The 16,283-nt window shown below is 36.5% G+C and overlaps 1 protein-coding gene across 1 annotated transcript in view; it reads left to right on the top strand.

Moving 5' to 3' along the window:
- The window catches only part of LOC107721024 (protein sidekick-2-like), a 98,913-nt gene that overhangs the window by 56,105 nt on the left and 26,525 nt on the right, over positions 1-16,283 (top strand). The window contains exons 18-36 of the mRNA XM_016528877.1: positions 761-956; positions 1,122-1,220; positions 2,237-2,428; positions 3,504-3,625; positions 3,715-3,824; positions 5,975-6,125; positions 6,220-6,457; positions 7,710-7,825; positions 8,040-8,229; positions 8,317-8,415; positions 9,367-9,561; positions 10,542-10,743; positions 10,947-11,050; positions 12,789-12,859; positions 13,454-13,589; positions 14,272-14,328; positions 14,822-14,923; positions 15,013-15,128; positions 15,775-15,961. Of these exons, the coding sequence (XP_016384363.1) occupies positions 761-956; positions 1,122-1,220; positions 2,237-2,428; positions 3,504-3,625; positions 3,715-3,824; positions 5,975-6,125; positions 6,220-6,457; positions 7,710-7,825; positions 8,040-8,229; positions 8,317-8,415; positions 9,367-9,561; positions 10,542-10,743; positions 10,947-11,050; positions 12,789-12,859; positions 13,454-13,589; positions 14,272-14,328; positions 14,822-14,923; positions 15,013-15,128; positions 15,775-15,961 (2,683 nt within the window). The remainder of the gene's footprint in view (positions 1-760; positions 957-1,121; positions 1,221-2,236; positions 2,429-3,503; positions 3,626-3,714; positions 3,825-5,974; positions 6,126-6,219; positions 6,458-7,709; positions 7,826-8,039; positions 8,230-8,316; positions 8,416-9,366; positions 9,562-10,541; positions 10,744-10,946; positions 11,051-12,788; positions 12,860-13,453; positions 13,590-14,271; positions 14,329-14,821; positions 14,924-15,012; positions 15,129-15,774; positions 15,962-16,283) is intronic.

The raw sequence follows: 16,283 nt of genomic DNA, 5'->3' as shown, positions 1-16,283 counted from the left end.
TTATTATTATTATTTTACTTGACCCAGGCATCAGAATATGCTTTAAAAAAAAATTTGCTTGACTAAAATATGTTGCTCTTCTTCATTCTGGAGGATGCAGCTTTTTTATTTTTTAATTTTTTTAATTTTTTATTATTATTTACAATTTTATTTTTTTTTACTATCATTTTACTTCACTATTGTGACCCAGACATCAGAATTAGCTTAATAAAAGTATAGCTTAAAAAATAGCTTGAATAAAACATTATTTTGGTCTTCTCCAATCTCGAGGATGCAGCGTTTATTTTATTTTATTTTATTTTATTTTATTTTATTTTATTTATTTTATTTTATTTTATTTTATTTTATTTACTAACTATTGTGACCAAGACATCAAAATTAGCTTAAAAATGCTTTAAAAAAACAGCTTAACTAAAACATTATATTGCTCTTTTCCATTCTGGAGGATGCAGCATTAGGACTATATACTATTTTAATTTTTTTTAAACTATTATTTTATTTCACTGTTGTGACCAAGACAATAATAATCAGCTTAAAATGCTTGATTTAAACCATTATTATTGGTCTTGTCCATTTTGATCAATTCTGCAATGATAGCTAGACAATGTTCAAAACAATAAGGAAACAAGATAATAATTAATAATATTGAAAAATGAACATAAAAAGTAAAGTAAAATAAAGAAAGTAAAGTATAAAAAAGTAAGTCGAAGTAAATAAATATCCAAAACTGGATACTTTATTAATCTCTCGCTCTTTTTAGCTGTTAGCATGGGAGCCAGGAAAGGAAGATGAGATGACGATAGTGACGGTTCGGCCGAACTTCCAGGACAGCGTGCATGTGGGCCACATCACCGGCTTAAAGAAGTTTTCCGAGTACTTCACCTCTGTGCTCTGCTTCACCACACCAGGAGACGGTCCTCGCAGTCCTCCACGACGTCTGCGCACTCATGAAGACTGTGAGTTCCTGTTCCAACACACACACATTCACACTTTACATGGTTATTGTTGATGTTCAGGGCTTTCCATTTCAAGAACCAGTGGAAGCAGGATGACCTCTGACCCTGGTTTTAATGGAAACCACACTCACATCTCACAGTCTGATCTCTGGCCTGTATTTTCAGCCCCTGGTGCTGTGGGTCACTTGAGCTTCACTGAGATTCTAGACACTTCTCTCAAAGTCAGCTGGAGAGAGCCCAATGAGAAGAACGGCATTCTGACTGGTGAGTTATCAACAAATATTGCTGTTACGGAAATTATATTCGTTCCATTTATGCCTTGTAAAAAATCATAGAATTTTTCTTATTTTGTTTTTAGAAAACGTTTTTTTTATTTACTGTTAGAGGATTTAAACATCATATATTAATCTTATATATAATATATAATGTATAATGTATTTGTATTATTTGTATTATTAATGTACAATGTATTTGCTAGTTTTTATTTTTTATTTATATCATAAATGTATTAATACATGTATTAAATGTCAAATATTTTATTTAAATTATATTTAATTTCTACTAAATACTGAGCATTTTTCAGTTTTTCTTTTTTAATAAATCTGCAAAGATGTCAACAATTCTGTGTTTTTCTGTCAATATGGGGTGCTGTTTACATTAATGAGGAAAAAAAAATAACTTAAATGATTTTAGCAAATGGCTGCAATATAACAAAGAGTGAAAAATTTAAGGGGGTCTGAATACTTTCCGTACCCACTGTATATATATATATATATATATGTGTGTGTGTGTGTGTGTATAAAGAGCAAATTTTGCCATATACAGTATGTGTTTGTATTCTTTTAAAATAATTAAAAATAATTATTCCCAAAATATTTTCAAAAGTTAACTCCTCAATTTCTAGAATAGAACACTAGTTTAATTCTCTGAAATTAATATACAAATTTTGCAATATACAGTATCTATTTGTATTCATTTAAAATAATTAAAAAATATTATTCCCAAAATATTTTCAAAAGTGAACTCCTCAATTTCTAGACCAGAACACTAGTTTAATTCTCTGAAATTAATATACAGTATGTGTTTGTATTCATTTAAAATATTAAAAAATTATTATTCCCAAAATATTTTCCAAAGTTAACTCCTCAATTTCTAGACTTTAACCCTAGTTTAATTCTCTGAAATTAATAAAGAATATTTTGTTTATTTATGTTTAATTTCATACAATTTATATTATAATATAATATAATAATATAAAATATTTCATATTTGTTTCCTAGGGTATCGTATATCATGGGAGGAGTATAACCGTACTAACACACGGGTTACACACTACCTGCCTAATGTTACTCTGGAATACAGAGTCACTGGACTGACCGCTCTCACCACTTACACCATTGAGGTGGCTGGAATGACCTCTAAGGGTCAGGGTCAGCTGTCATCTTCAACCATCTCTTCAGGAGTACCGCCAGGTGAAGCAAACACATGCACAAACCAGTCAAAACATCAAACTACTAAAACCAGACCGGAAAGGCTAAACATGGTCTAATAGGGAAGAGAAAACAACATACTCTTTCCATGAGTTCCCCTGAACCAGCTTTATACCACCACTGGTTTTAGAGCTCCCATTAAAGGACTACAGAGGCTTATAAAGTTAAACATCCGAGCCCTCGTTATTGCATCGATGCAGCACCATCACATGCAGCCCAGAGCCGCAGAATAACTGACAGGAGGAGGCCCTGGCTGCGTGGAGTTCACGATTACGACTCCCACGACAGAGATTGTTTATTCTTTATTGCTGACGCTCTGTGGCTTCCAGACTCAAACCATGTACGAGTCGCACACATTCAAAAGTAGATGTAGACGTATAAAGATGTATGAATCCTGAACGGTCATATTCTCGCATCATGTTACCCTTATTACCCAGAGTTATGCAGAACCTGCTGCTTTCATGACATCCCCACAGTGTTTTATTGGAGGCATATTTCATCTTCTGATAATAAGCTGGGTAGCAGCTGTGAGTGTGGAATGATTTGTACCAAAGTTCTCGTTCATTTCTGCCTTTCACACAGACATTGAACTGTGGGAAAACTGTTTTTAAAGTATATTTAGAGCTGCTTGCCATGGTTGCAGTGTAACAACAACCATAGATATGTATAGGCAGATGCCACATTCCACCGCCATCTTGAAAGTCAATTTGTCGTCACTCACAGTAAAAATCAATGAGATTTCCAAGATGCCACAACATTGTGCAGCCTCTGGTTGTAAAAACCAACATTTAAATTCCTGAAGTAATGAGATTAATTTCACAGGTAAGAATGGCTATTCATTGTTTATTTATTTCTCTGTATACAAAGCCTCATCTTACCAAAAGGGGGAGCCATAACACTGCCAAACATTTTCACAATTCAACATTTCTTTAATGTTTGGATCCTGAAACAATCGTGTTCTACTCAGGATTTATTGCCAGATTATATTCATGACAAAAAAAAAAAAAAAAAGTAATGTTTTGTAAACTAAAACTCACTTTTTTCTCTCTCAATACAGAGCTTCCTGGGCCTCCCACAAACTTGGCCATCTCAAACATTGGTCCTCGATCGGTAACCTTGCAGTTCAAGCCAGGATACGACGGCAAGACCTCAATTTCTCGTTGGCAGGTGGAGGCCCAGGTGAGTCACTCGTTATTCACGAGGGTGAAGTTTTAAAATTGTTGATTTGATCTTTGAATGAACCTCTCTTTTGCATGAATCTCTCTCAGGTGGGTGTCATTGGAGAGAATGAGGATTGGGTGATGGTCCATCAGCTGGCCAACGAGCCTGATGCTCGCTCTCTGGAGGTCTCCGGCCTCAACCCCTACACCTTTTATAGGTGACGCATACATTTATTTATTTATTACTTACATGAATATATTATCAAATAAGGCCTCAAGGAGGTGTGAAAAAGAGTTCCTTTCTGACAGGTCTTCTTAAAAATCAAATCATAAGTGGTCAGAGAAGACACATTTGAGCACTCGTTATTCTCGTTAAACAGTAATCAGTCTTGCTTGACCACTTGTGTTATTTTAGTATTATTTTGATACTGTTATAGTATATATTAATATTTTTACATTAGATTTTTTTTTATATTTTCAGGCTTTATTTTAAATTTAGCACAATGATTAATTTAGTTTTAGTAGTTTTGTTCTGTGTTTTTTAATTATATATATATATATATACATATACAGTTTTTAAAATTATCTTCTTTTGTTTTCCCTGGAAGAATTTTTATTTTTTTGGTGAACTATTCACTTTAAAATACTTTCTAAATTACATTTTACTGTTAAGAAACAATTACAGTAAGGTCTTTTTCAATGTATGCTTCAGACACGGGTCACGACAAGGCGTTCCCCATAGCGACCCCTAGAGGACGCAGTTCGAAGTTCCCATGAAAGGGAACTCAGTATTAAATGAGTAGTTGGTACTTTATTTACTTTGTTAATACTTATTTCAGTTAGTTGGCAAGGCAACATTTTGTCACGGTCCATGTGGAGAGTCGAGGACTCAAAGATGCAGTAAATGGGCTCTTTATTAATAACAAAAATAAACAAAAGTAACAAAAGCTACCCCGAGGGGAAAAACCGTCAGGAAGGCCTGGGGCCCGTTCTTCATACGTCGCTAACTCAGTTAGCTAGATTTGATTGTTGACGATTTAGCATGATCTTGGATTGTTTGGTTCTTCGAAGCTCATCCCGGAGTTGCTGTCATAGCAACAGGGCCTTAAGCTTAAACCTGCTCGGGAGCAGACTTATTTCATGTAAACAGGATTAGATCGCATCTTTTTAAGCAGATCAGTCCAAATGGTCTTGTTTAACTTCATTAGATTACCCCTACAACCCCACCATAATGGCGATGCTACTTTATTACAAGAGTACCCTACTAATCCAGGGACAATAATTTAAAATAATAATCATTTAAAAATTAATTTAAAGATAATATAATAATGTTGTGTAGTCTTTAATACTATAGACACAGCCAGTTTTACTCACTGAAAGATTTATTCGTCATAAAATAATTAGTTCATAATTGTATTAGAGTCTTACACCGATAATGTAGAGTCGTGCATTAATTTGAGTGGTGACAGCTATTATGGGAGTGGCTTGATGGAGCGCAGGAGATGCAGATAACATGATTTTGACCCTTAAGAAACTTTAATTAATGCTGTCACGTAACAAATCTGTTCAAATAGAAAATTTAATTTGAAATATGAATTGCTAATTACTACATTGAAATAAAAATGTAAAGCCTGTACAAATATTAGAAATCGTGAATATAAATAATTGGGAATCATGTAAAAAATGAAAATAAAATAAAAACAGTGCACATTTCTTTTATCGATTATAACATTTATGTAGTTTTGTTCTCTTGTCTGTGTCCTTATAAAGGTCCAGAAATTTGTCGAATTTTTCGTCAGGTGTCTGCCAGATCCTGATTAGCGCGATGATATCATCTCGGATGTAATAAGCAACGTACGAAGAACGGGGCCCAGAATAAGGCGCACACAGACACATCCAACCACATATGACAAATAACGAAACAACACAAGGCTGCAAACACAGGGAGAAGTAGGGCAGGTAATGAGGGAGACACAGGTGGAATAACTGAAACAATAATGAGGTAACAAGATGGGCGGGGTCAGACAATCGACAGGAGAAAGCACATGCCACCAAACAAACACGACACAAGCCATGTGCTTACACAAACACACAGTGTCCTCTGGTGGCCATCCTGGGCACACCAGCTGAAGACTGTGGCACATTTCTAATTTTCAATTACGTTTTTCAAGTTTTCATCAAATATTTATATTTAATTTGTTTATATTTCTTTTTTAATTTCAGCTTTATGTCCATTATTGAAAAATATTTTTAATAGTTTTACATTTAGTTTTAGTTAACAATAACAACACTGCTTATCATTAGACCACCCTAGATTAATTTTAATCGAAATCAGGCGATTGAAATAAGTGTATAATGGGATTTGCAGATTCCGTATGCGTCAGGTGAACATAGTGGGCACCAGTCTACCCAGCCAGCCTTCCAGAAAGATCCAGACCCTGCAGGCTCCTCCTGATATGGCTCCTGCAAATGTCACCCTGCGAACGGCCAGCGAAACCAGCCTCTGGCTCAGATGGGTGGTATGTTCTACAATCAAAACAGTACACACACACAGTGTGTGGCATTGAGACTGTGACACAAACTCAATCTCTCTCTTTTTCACCTGTTGATCAGCCTCTTCCTGAATGGGAGTACAACGGGAACCCAGATTCGGTGGGTTACCGTGTGCAGTACAGCAGGACCAGAGCTCAGTCCAAAGCCCTGCTGCACGTCATTGCAGATCGCCTGGAGAGAGAGTTTACCATCGAGGACCTGGAGGAGTGGACAGAGTATGAGGTCAGAGTTCAGGCCATCAACGGCATTGGAGCAGGACCCTGGAGTCAACCCGTACGGGGAAGAACCAGAGAGTCTGGTAAGGACAAACCAGTAATCTTGTATTTTTTTATTCATATTTATTTATTTATTAATTTATTTATTCTACATATTTTACATTTACACTTTTTTTACATGTAATATTTACAAACAGAATGTGTTTACTATATTTTGATAAGGGCATTAAAATAAATGTTGTTATTTTTATTATTTTTATTATTATTATTGAACATTAGGCATGTTTGGTATCATAATGTAAGTAACAATAAAGATAAAGTAATCAATTGCAATAAACTTAGTTCAGTAATTAAAAAGTATTAGATATAAAAATTGAAATATGTGCAAGCTGATGTGCTAAAATAATTCAAACTAGAACTGAAATAAAAAAATCTATCTAAATAAAAAAACTAATAAAAATGACAAATGCATGTAACAAATGACTAAAACTAAAATTTGAAATCAAAACTAAAATATATTAAATAAATATATATATTAAATTAAATTCAATATTATTAATAAATACTTTAATAGCATATAAATAATACTAAAATAACACTGATATATCTGTTATTTTATAGCTTCAAGCGTCAGATTTTGGAGCTGGAACTGTCCATTTTATAATATGGAATGGAAAACATTTTCATTGATCACATGTTGAGGTTAATGCATGTCTTAAATCATTCATCATATATAGTACGTGGGCACATGATTTCCTGTTTAAACAGGCTTAAATTGGCACAGATCTGCACACACATGCAAGCCTTTTCATTCCTCCTGTGCCATGAAAGAGAAGCAAACACACTTCCTCTGGATCACCTGTTTTTCTCTTTCTGCTCAGCTTGTTCTCCATGGTTACCAGAATTCAGTGAAATGGGTTTGGGATTAATAAGTGGGTGCTGAGGAAATTGGTAACGCATGGGGCTGTACACATGACTCCCCTGTTTTTCTTTAGCCAATCAGATTCCCGCAATCATGCACTCTGTGTCCAGGGATTTGTGCCGGAGAGTGATTCTCTGTGTTACTCCCCCAATAATGGTCAAAATCTGGTGTTTTTCAGGCTTCGCTGCCTTTGTGATACTGTATGTGTCCGGCTATCAGCACACTCTTAATCCTCCCCCAGCACACACACACACACACACACACGCATACATATAGATATAAGGCACATATTTCAACCCCATTAAGGACTTGGAATGCATAGACGTATACAGAAAGACTAATTTAGCCATATATGCCTTTAGCTAACACATTCATCTGTATGAACCCATCTGTCTGCCTTTGTTTTAATGCAGTCCCCTCTTGTGGCCCCACGAATGTTTCTGCATTTGCCACTACCTCCAGCAGCATTCTGGTCCGCTGGTTTGAAGTTCCCGAACCCGACCGGAATGGACTCATCTTGGGCTATAAGGTCTGTGAGCACTTTCAAGTGAAAAAAACACCATTCATTAAAACTAAGCTGCAAAAATGACAAATGAAATTAATACATTTGAATACTTGACTGCAAAACACATGCAAAACTCGTGCAATTGAAAGTGAATGGTGGAAGTCTCACACATTCAAAGGAAACAGCTTATTTCCGTTAGGCAAAATAATTTTGATACGTCTCTTTTTTATATTTTCAGGTGGTGTATAAGGAGAAGGATTCAGACTCTCCTCTTAAGTTCTGGATGGTGGAAGGAAACGCCAGCCACAGTGTTCAGCTGACCGGACTGGGAAAGTATGTTTTGTACGAGATCCAGGTGCTCGCCTTCACCCGCATTGGAGACGGCCGACCCAGCACTCCTTCAATCCTGGAGCGAACCCTTGATGATGGTGGGCATTACAATACACAAAAAAACAAACAGTTGCCTTATTAAATAATCAGATGCCTTTACAAGTTTATGATGTTCTTATTTTCAGTGCCCGGGCCGCCGGTCGTCATTCTTTTTCCTGAAGTCCGGACCACCTCGGTCAGACTCATCTGGCAGCCACCTTCCCAGCCCAACGGCATCATACTGGGTACAAGAGTTTGTTTGCTTGTTTGTGCATTTGAGTGTGCATGCATTTCTTTCTTCTGGTGTTTATACTTACATGCTTGTCTTCTGAATGACCTCTTTTGACCATCAAGAGATGAAACATCCCTGAATACTTTCAACAGTGACTGTTAACGTGCAAATATACATAAACATGTAAAAACAAACACAGAGTATCACATTAAAATAATTTATCATATTTTTCAACCATATTTACACTACCTTTCAAATTTTGGGATCGGTATGATTTTTCATTTTCTGTTACTGTATGTTTACCAATGCTGCATTTATTTGAAAAAAGTACACTAAAACAGTAAATTGTGAAATATTATCACAAATTAAAATAGCTGTTTTCTATTTAAATACATTTGAAAATTTAGATTTTTGCTATGATGGCAAAGCTACATTTTCTGGAGTCATTACTCCAGTCTTTACCATCCCATCCGTGATCCTTCTGAAAGCATTGTAATATGCTGATGTGGCGTTCAAGAAACATGTCTCATTATTATCAGTTTTGAAAACTGATGTGCTGCTTAATATTTTTGTGAAAACTGTAATATGTTTTGTTTTTCATGATAATTTGATCAACTAAAAGTTCAAAGAACAGCATTTATTTGAAATAGAAATATTTTGTAACATTAGAAATGTTATTACTGTCACTTTTGATCAATTCAATGCATCATTGCTGAATAAAAATATTAATTTCCTTAAAGTCATACTGACTCCAAGCAAAAAAAAAAAATAAATAGTGTAATTGCTTCCACTCTTAAGCGGCCCCATTGTAAACAAAATCACATTCGTTTTGCTTTTGCTCATTAGCTTGCGTTTCCTCTCATCAAGAAACAAGCCAACTGTGTTACATTTCCTCAACTGCACGCAAGGAAAAGCAAAGTTTGCCCTCTCCTGATCTCTGTGATGTCATCGGTTCTCTCTCCAGCCTATCAGATCACATACCGCCTGAACTCCACCAATAGCAACACAGCCACGTTTGACGTCTTGAACTCCAGCGCACGGCAGTATACCGTCACCGGACTGAGGCCGGAATCCGTGTACGTGTTTCGTATCAGAGCGCAGACACGCAAGGGATGGGGAGAGGCAGCGGAGGCTTTGGTGGTCACCACCGAGAAGAGAGGTAATGTACAGTATTGTCACACATCAGCAAGACAAGCTCAAACTGAGCAGTGTGTCTGATATTAAGCAAGAAATGAATTATAAATGGTTAAAATTAAACCGAAAACGTCCCTATCCATATGATCTTATTGTCACAGGTTCATGTAATCAGATCTCAAAGTGCATGTTTGTGTGTTCATGTCTCTGAACGGAGACGTCTACGGTCCGCTGAGGTCAAGTCCAAAACAAATCAATCCCTTTTAGCCAGACCCGCTCTGGTGTGGTTTGAGACGCCTGGCAGAAGTTCTGCTGCACTGACTTCCACTCAAGCAAAGGCACATTCTTCTTACAAAGCATTATAATCAGACTTTGGATTATTTATGCAGTTCACTGATCCAACGTAGAGATCAGAGGTTTTGACTCGTAAAGTGTGCTTATATAATGTAATATTAGAGTCATAAATTCTCCATAATCTAATGTATTTTTTAAAACGTTAACCGTGTTCTGCAGGATTATAAGTGTGCAGTGAAGCAGTGATAATATTGTATGACTGCACACATAAAACTAGGGTTGGGATGATAATTTAAAGCTAGCTTTCCAGGCTACAAGTTACTCATAATTTAAAGTAGTTACACAATTAAGTTACTATTTGAAAAAGTAGTTTGCTACATTAAAATTGCTAACCAAAAGTAGCTCAACTAAATTAGCTTCAATATATTAAACTAAATAGAAGCTATTTAAATTTGAATATAGCTTTGAGATGATAATTTTTTTATTCATTTTCGTGTATCAGATTCAATGCAGTTCATAAAACAAGATAAGTCGTAATAGATAGTATAGAGTTAAAAACGTTTAAATATTTTGTCTTCTTTGAATCGTTTATATGAACTGTTCAAATAAATGATTGACGTTAAACAAATGGATTCACAAAAATGATAGGAATGTGTTTGATTATTGGCTTTAAGGTTTTAAGTGTGCTTATGCTTGACCTTTGACCCCCAGCTCGGCCACAGCCCACCAGCCGGCCCACAGTCCCGCAGGTAAACGTACTGGCACGCAGTGTGCTGTTGTCATGGGAACCCGGCAGTGACGGTTTATCTCCGGTCCGGTATTACACGGTTCAAGTCAGAGAGCTGCCTGAGAAGAACTGGACCATTCATTCTGCGTCTGTTAGCCACGAGTCCAGCTCCTACATTGTTGACAGGTACAAAAGACATCTGCTGGGAAGTTTTGTGTGATTTGATTCAAAAGTCCTTCATGCATAAAATCACAGTTCTTCACAGCACAGATTTTCCATTAACAAGTGACGTTACTTTGTTAGTCATTGTAACTTTATACTGGCTTTACGCAAAGCATATTCTGAGCAGTGGCCTGTGTTTTGACTTGTGTGTGTGATTTTTATTTCAGACTGAAGCCTTTCACCTCCTATCAGTTCAGAGTGAAGGCCACTAATGATATTGGAGACAGTGACTACAGTGAAGAGAGTGAAGCCATTACAACACTACAGGACGGTTAGAACATTTAACCCTTCCCTCTTCTTGTACTCTTTATCAATGTTTTATTCAGCCGATATCAATTGCCCATTCCCACAAATTTGCACACTCTGTTTCAAAACCTAGTGAGCTGCTTGTCTAGACATTGTAAGGCATCGTAAGCATTTCAAATGTTCTAGATGGTGTTCAAGACTGCCCAACCTAGTCTTTAGTTGGTCAGGCAGCTGGTCTTTTAGCCTAACCGACTGACAAGTGCCCCAAACCCCTCTAAAATCTGCAAACCAGACCAACCTGTGCAGGTTGGGAGAACCAGCTTACAGTAGGCTGCTTTAAACTGCATTTTTCAGCAGGGTTGTTATGACCAACATTGAAGTCAGCATCTTATATGTTCTGTAAAACAGTGTAACAAAAAACATTTTTGGGAGACGCTTAATCAAATTATTTTGAAACTGAACAAATTAATTACTGTTTACAAACAAATGCTTAGCAGTGTCACTTAGTTCCTCTGGCACGCTGTAATAAATTAGTGTTTTATTCAATTTGAGGACTAAAAAGTCTTGTTTGTGAGGTAAAAACACCCCTATCTTTCCAAAATTTAGATATAAATACTTCAGTATAATTTCAGTGGATTATTTCACCTAATATTTGTGTGATATATATCAGTAAGGTTTTTTTTTTTTTTTGAGAAAAATAAATTAATACTTTTATTTGCCATGCATTAAACTCAAAACGAACCAAATGATAATAAGAATGTTTTAAGCACCAAATCAGCATATTAGTATGATTCCTACAACAACTATTGGTTACACTTTACTTGAAGGGGTGTGCATAAGACTGACATGACACCTTCATAATCATGACATGACACCTACATAATCATGACATGGCACATGTCATGAATATGAAGGTTTTTATGCATGTTTATGACAACTGTCATTAAGTGTCATTCGCTCAGTTATGTAATTTTTAATGCAAATATGACATTGTTTGAGATGTCTTTGTTATGGGCTATGGTTAGGGGTAAGGGTAGGGGTAGGGTTAGGTCAAATAATGTCATATTTGCATTAAAAATGACATAACTGAGCGAATGACACTTAATGACAGTTGTCATAAACATGCATAAAACCTCCTTCATATTCATGACATGTGTCAGTCTTATGCACACCCCTTCAAGTAAAGTGTTACCCAAATTTTTAATTGTAATAATATTTCACAATATTACTGTTTTTACTGTATTTGTTGATCAAATTAATGCAGCCTTGATGAGCATAATTCAAAAATTCCTTTTCCTATATAGACAGTGTTGCAGCTCACTGGGTTTTAGGAACAGAGCCATTAAGCACATATTCTTCTCTACATGGTCCCGCCGCCTTCTTGTCTCTGAATATATACAGCCAAATCATTCTGTATGTGATGTACGTTTCATGAATTGACCATTATGCAGCACACAGATGCTCTTCTGTCGGTATTACGAGAACTTGGCTTTACAGTCATGATAGCAGCCAAGCACTTATTGTGAGTCCAGGTGATGCTATTGTGTGAGGCAGTAGAATAAGTGAGGTAATACAGTATCTCTGGTTGCTGTGAAGCAACTTTAGTGAAGTGAGACGGGCCGTGCATAATGCCCGTTTAAAACCCAACACAACAAATTAGGCTTAAAGACACTGTAGCTGATGCAGCAAAATATTCACAGGGATGCCAGGTACACAATTATATTTCTGTCCCTCTCCATTTAAGTGTATCTCTCTTTCTCCAGCTCCTGACGAATCTCCCACAATCCTGACTGTCACGCCACACACCACAACCTCTGTGCTGATTTGCTGGCAGGTAAGTGGGCGGGACTTTTCACTTACAGCCGCACCAGCCGTGCTTTTCCATCAGCGGTTTGTAATAACAGAGCAGGAGGGCATAGTATGTATCTTAAACACATATTATCAAAGTCAGCCATAAATTACACTTTCAAAGAGGGCTGGTTTTAAAAACTGCAGGCCTTTGGTTTACATTTTTATCCATTCAGTTGAAAAAAAGGTGAGTGAACTGGTTCCTCCACCAGAACTAGTTCATTCACGCTTTATCGGGGGGATTTTTCTGATTTGCTTATTAAAATTTGAGTTTAGAATTAGCAAAAGTCTGGTTTATCCTTGCATTTATCCAGAGTAAAGATGTCTACCCTCTGGCGATTAGCAGCATACATGTTTACACAACCTCTAATTACAGTAGATGTACTCAACGTGATGCAACCCTAGACACAAATCAAATGGCAAAAGCTTAAAGGGGGCGGGACTGTCTTTTTTCTAACCAATAGCAGAAGGAGCCATTCTGTTTGCCGTCACTAATGGCACAGATATTCCACACTTCACCTTTAATGACACTGTTGATTATGTGTGGAGACATTCGCTCAGCATGTCCTGTCGTCCTTAGCCCCCTCCTGAGGAGAAGATTAACGGGATCCTCTTGGGCTTCCGAATCCGATATCGGGAGTTGTTTTACGATCGGCTCCGAAGTTTCAGCGCTCATGCCATCAGCAGCCCTTCAACCAGCTGGGCAGAACTCACATGTAAGCAGAAGTATCACTAGCAGTGTGTCTCTCAATGTGTACCGTAAACGAGACATGACCCAAAAATAAAGTATACATCTCTCAATTTTTTTTTTTTTTGCACCTAAAATTTTTGTGATTATTTTAAGTTTAATAGTCTTTTATAATGCCTAATGTTTTAATTGATTCATAGCCCAAATCATAAATATATTAAAAAAATGTAATACAAAGTTTTTTTTAAAAAGTTCAAGTAATCAGTTGATTAATATTAGTATTAATCAATTTCAATATGTTCATTAATGGCTTGTTAGTTTAAAAGTATCATTTTAGTAGACTAAGCTTAATTTTATATTTAGTATTAACTATTTTAAAATATTTAAGATAATATCTCGCTCTCATTATTTTTATATTAACTAATATTTTCATTGATTCACAGCCCAAAACAATAAATATATTTGAAAAATGAATTAAAAAGTAATGAATAAATGTTCAATTAATCAGTTAATTAATATTAATATTAATATTAATCAAAGTTAAAAAATAAAATATTCATACAAACATAAAATATCTTCATTAATGGCCTGTTAGTACAAACGTATTATTTTTGTAAACCAAGCATCATTTTATATTCAGTATGAACTTTTTAAAAATATTTAAACTACTTTCTGACTCTTCTTATTTTTCTGATCATATCTCCTATCAGCTCCATACAGCATACGGAACCTCAGCGATCCCTCGCTCACTCAGTATGAGCTGGACAGTAAGTCACTTCCTGTTTCTTCTCGCTATTTTTTCCTGTTTCTCTTGCCCAGTCCATAAAGCTGATGTAGGATTGTGTCTGATCCAGTACATGTCAAGTCTTACTTAAGGGTTGAGAATTTGCAGTCTAGAAGTTTAGGCTGGCTGCTGTCAGCGGTCCTGTTCTCACCTCACGTCGAGAGTGGTAATGAATTTAAGAGCTGGATCTGGTTTCTCTCTGCCGTTGATCTCTGCTGGAAGAGCAGTGTGTAAATTGAGTTCAGATAAGCAGACTGACTCATCTTTCGGGATGGGAGCTGACACTGTTTTCAGAGAAAGTCTGAGTCAAAGTTAATGAAACAAAGATGGTTGAGAAATTGGAACATTTAATATAAAGCGAATCACATTGTTTGTCTCTTTCAGTTTAGTTTAGTTTTTTTAAGTAGATAAAACTTGTTGTTGAGTGCCAACCATGTATGAAAAAACGGCCATTTGTGATTTTTGCTCTTCTGTAGATCTTACAAAACACAAGCGCTATGAAATCAGAATGAGTGTCTATAATGCTGTTGGTGAGGGACCAACTAGCTCACCGCAGGAAGTATTTGTTGGTGAAGCAGGTAAAAACCTTTATTATCTTTATAAAGTTTTTCTTAGCTTACAAACAAAAAGGAGCAAAACTTCACCTCACATTGGTATTCCCTCACAGTTCCCACTGCCCCGCCTCAAAATGTGATCATCCAATCAGCTACTGCCACGCAATTTGATGTAACGTGGGACCCGCCTCCGCTGGAGACTCAGAATGGAGATATTCAGGGTTATAAGGTCAGACTCTGATGACTATGTGGAAAATGCTTTTAGTGTGACTCCCATGGATATTTTCTGCATGATGGTTATCTGTTGACCTTCTATAACTAATGGTTTTTCTGTCTTATTTAGACTGTATACTGTTTACATTAAAACAAATTTATTTTGTAATTTATGTGGAAAAATCACTGTCAGTAATATATATATGTGTGTGTGTGTGTGTGTGTGTGTGTGTGTGTGTGTGTGTGTGTGTGTGTGTGTGTGTGTGTGTGTGTGTGTGTGTGTGTGTGTGTGTGTGTGTGTGTGTGTGTGTGTGTGTGTGTGTGTGTGTGTGTGTGTGTGTGTGTGTGTGTGTGTGTGTGTGTGTGTGTGTGTGTGTGTGTGTGTGTGTGTGTGTGTAGAATGTACTAATTCATATTTTTTATAATGGATTTTCATAAGTTAAAAATGTCTGGGCTTGACACATGGGCAAAACACTAAAACCTATATGTAAAGGTCATTTTAAAAAGGTCGCAAAACTAAATAATGAGGCTTGGAAAATATTTCCAAGAGCTTTATAATGTAACCTTTATATAATAGAAGTGCTAGAAGCTAAAAAAAAAATAGCCTAGAACACACATGCAAAACAATAATATGAGTGTGACCTATTGTTTTCTACTTGCAGATTTTCTTTTGGGAATATAAGCGTAAAAACGAGACCGAGAAACTGCGGACTCTCTTCCTGCCAGAGGGAGGGGTGAAGCTCAAGAATCTGACGGGCTACACCACCTACATGATCAGTGTTGCTGCTTTCAACGCAGCCGGCGATGGGCCACGCAGCCCACCAACCAGAGGAAGAACCCAGCAAGCTGGTGAGGAAACTTTAGACAGTTCTGTCCTTACCTGTCTTGTCCTGGAACTTCATGCATTATCACAAAAGTTAACAAAAACACTTGTTCTGGGTCATTTGCTAAATATGTGGTGTACCAAGTACTGTAAGACCACTATCGTAACTTCACTAGACAGACTTTTTCAGATTTTAAAGCTGAATGGAGTCATTTTACTTTTAATAATTGAATCTAAACTAACACAGGCGTAAAACTGCAACTTATTTTACGGTAAACACTAGGCTTGCCGCGATAGACGGTGCTGACGGTGATACCGGTGTTAAGCCGCAACACCGGTTATGTCACT

Source organism: Sinocyclocheilus rhinocerous, unplaced genomic scaffold, assembly GCF_001515625.1.
Source record: "Sinocyclocheilus rhinocerous isolate Xijiao unplaced genomic scaffold, SAMN03320098_v1.1 scaffold5167, whole genome shotgun sequence".
Classification (NCBI taxonomy): Eukaryota; Metazoa; Chordata; class Actinopteri; order Cypriniformes; family Cyprinidae; genus Sinocyclocheilus; species Sinocyclocheilus rhinocerous.
The sequence above is the reverse complement of the archived record's forward strand: the minus strand, read 5'-3'. Positions and strand labels throughout refer to the sequence as shown.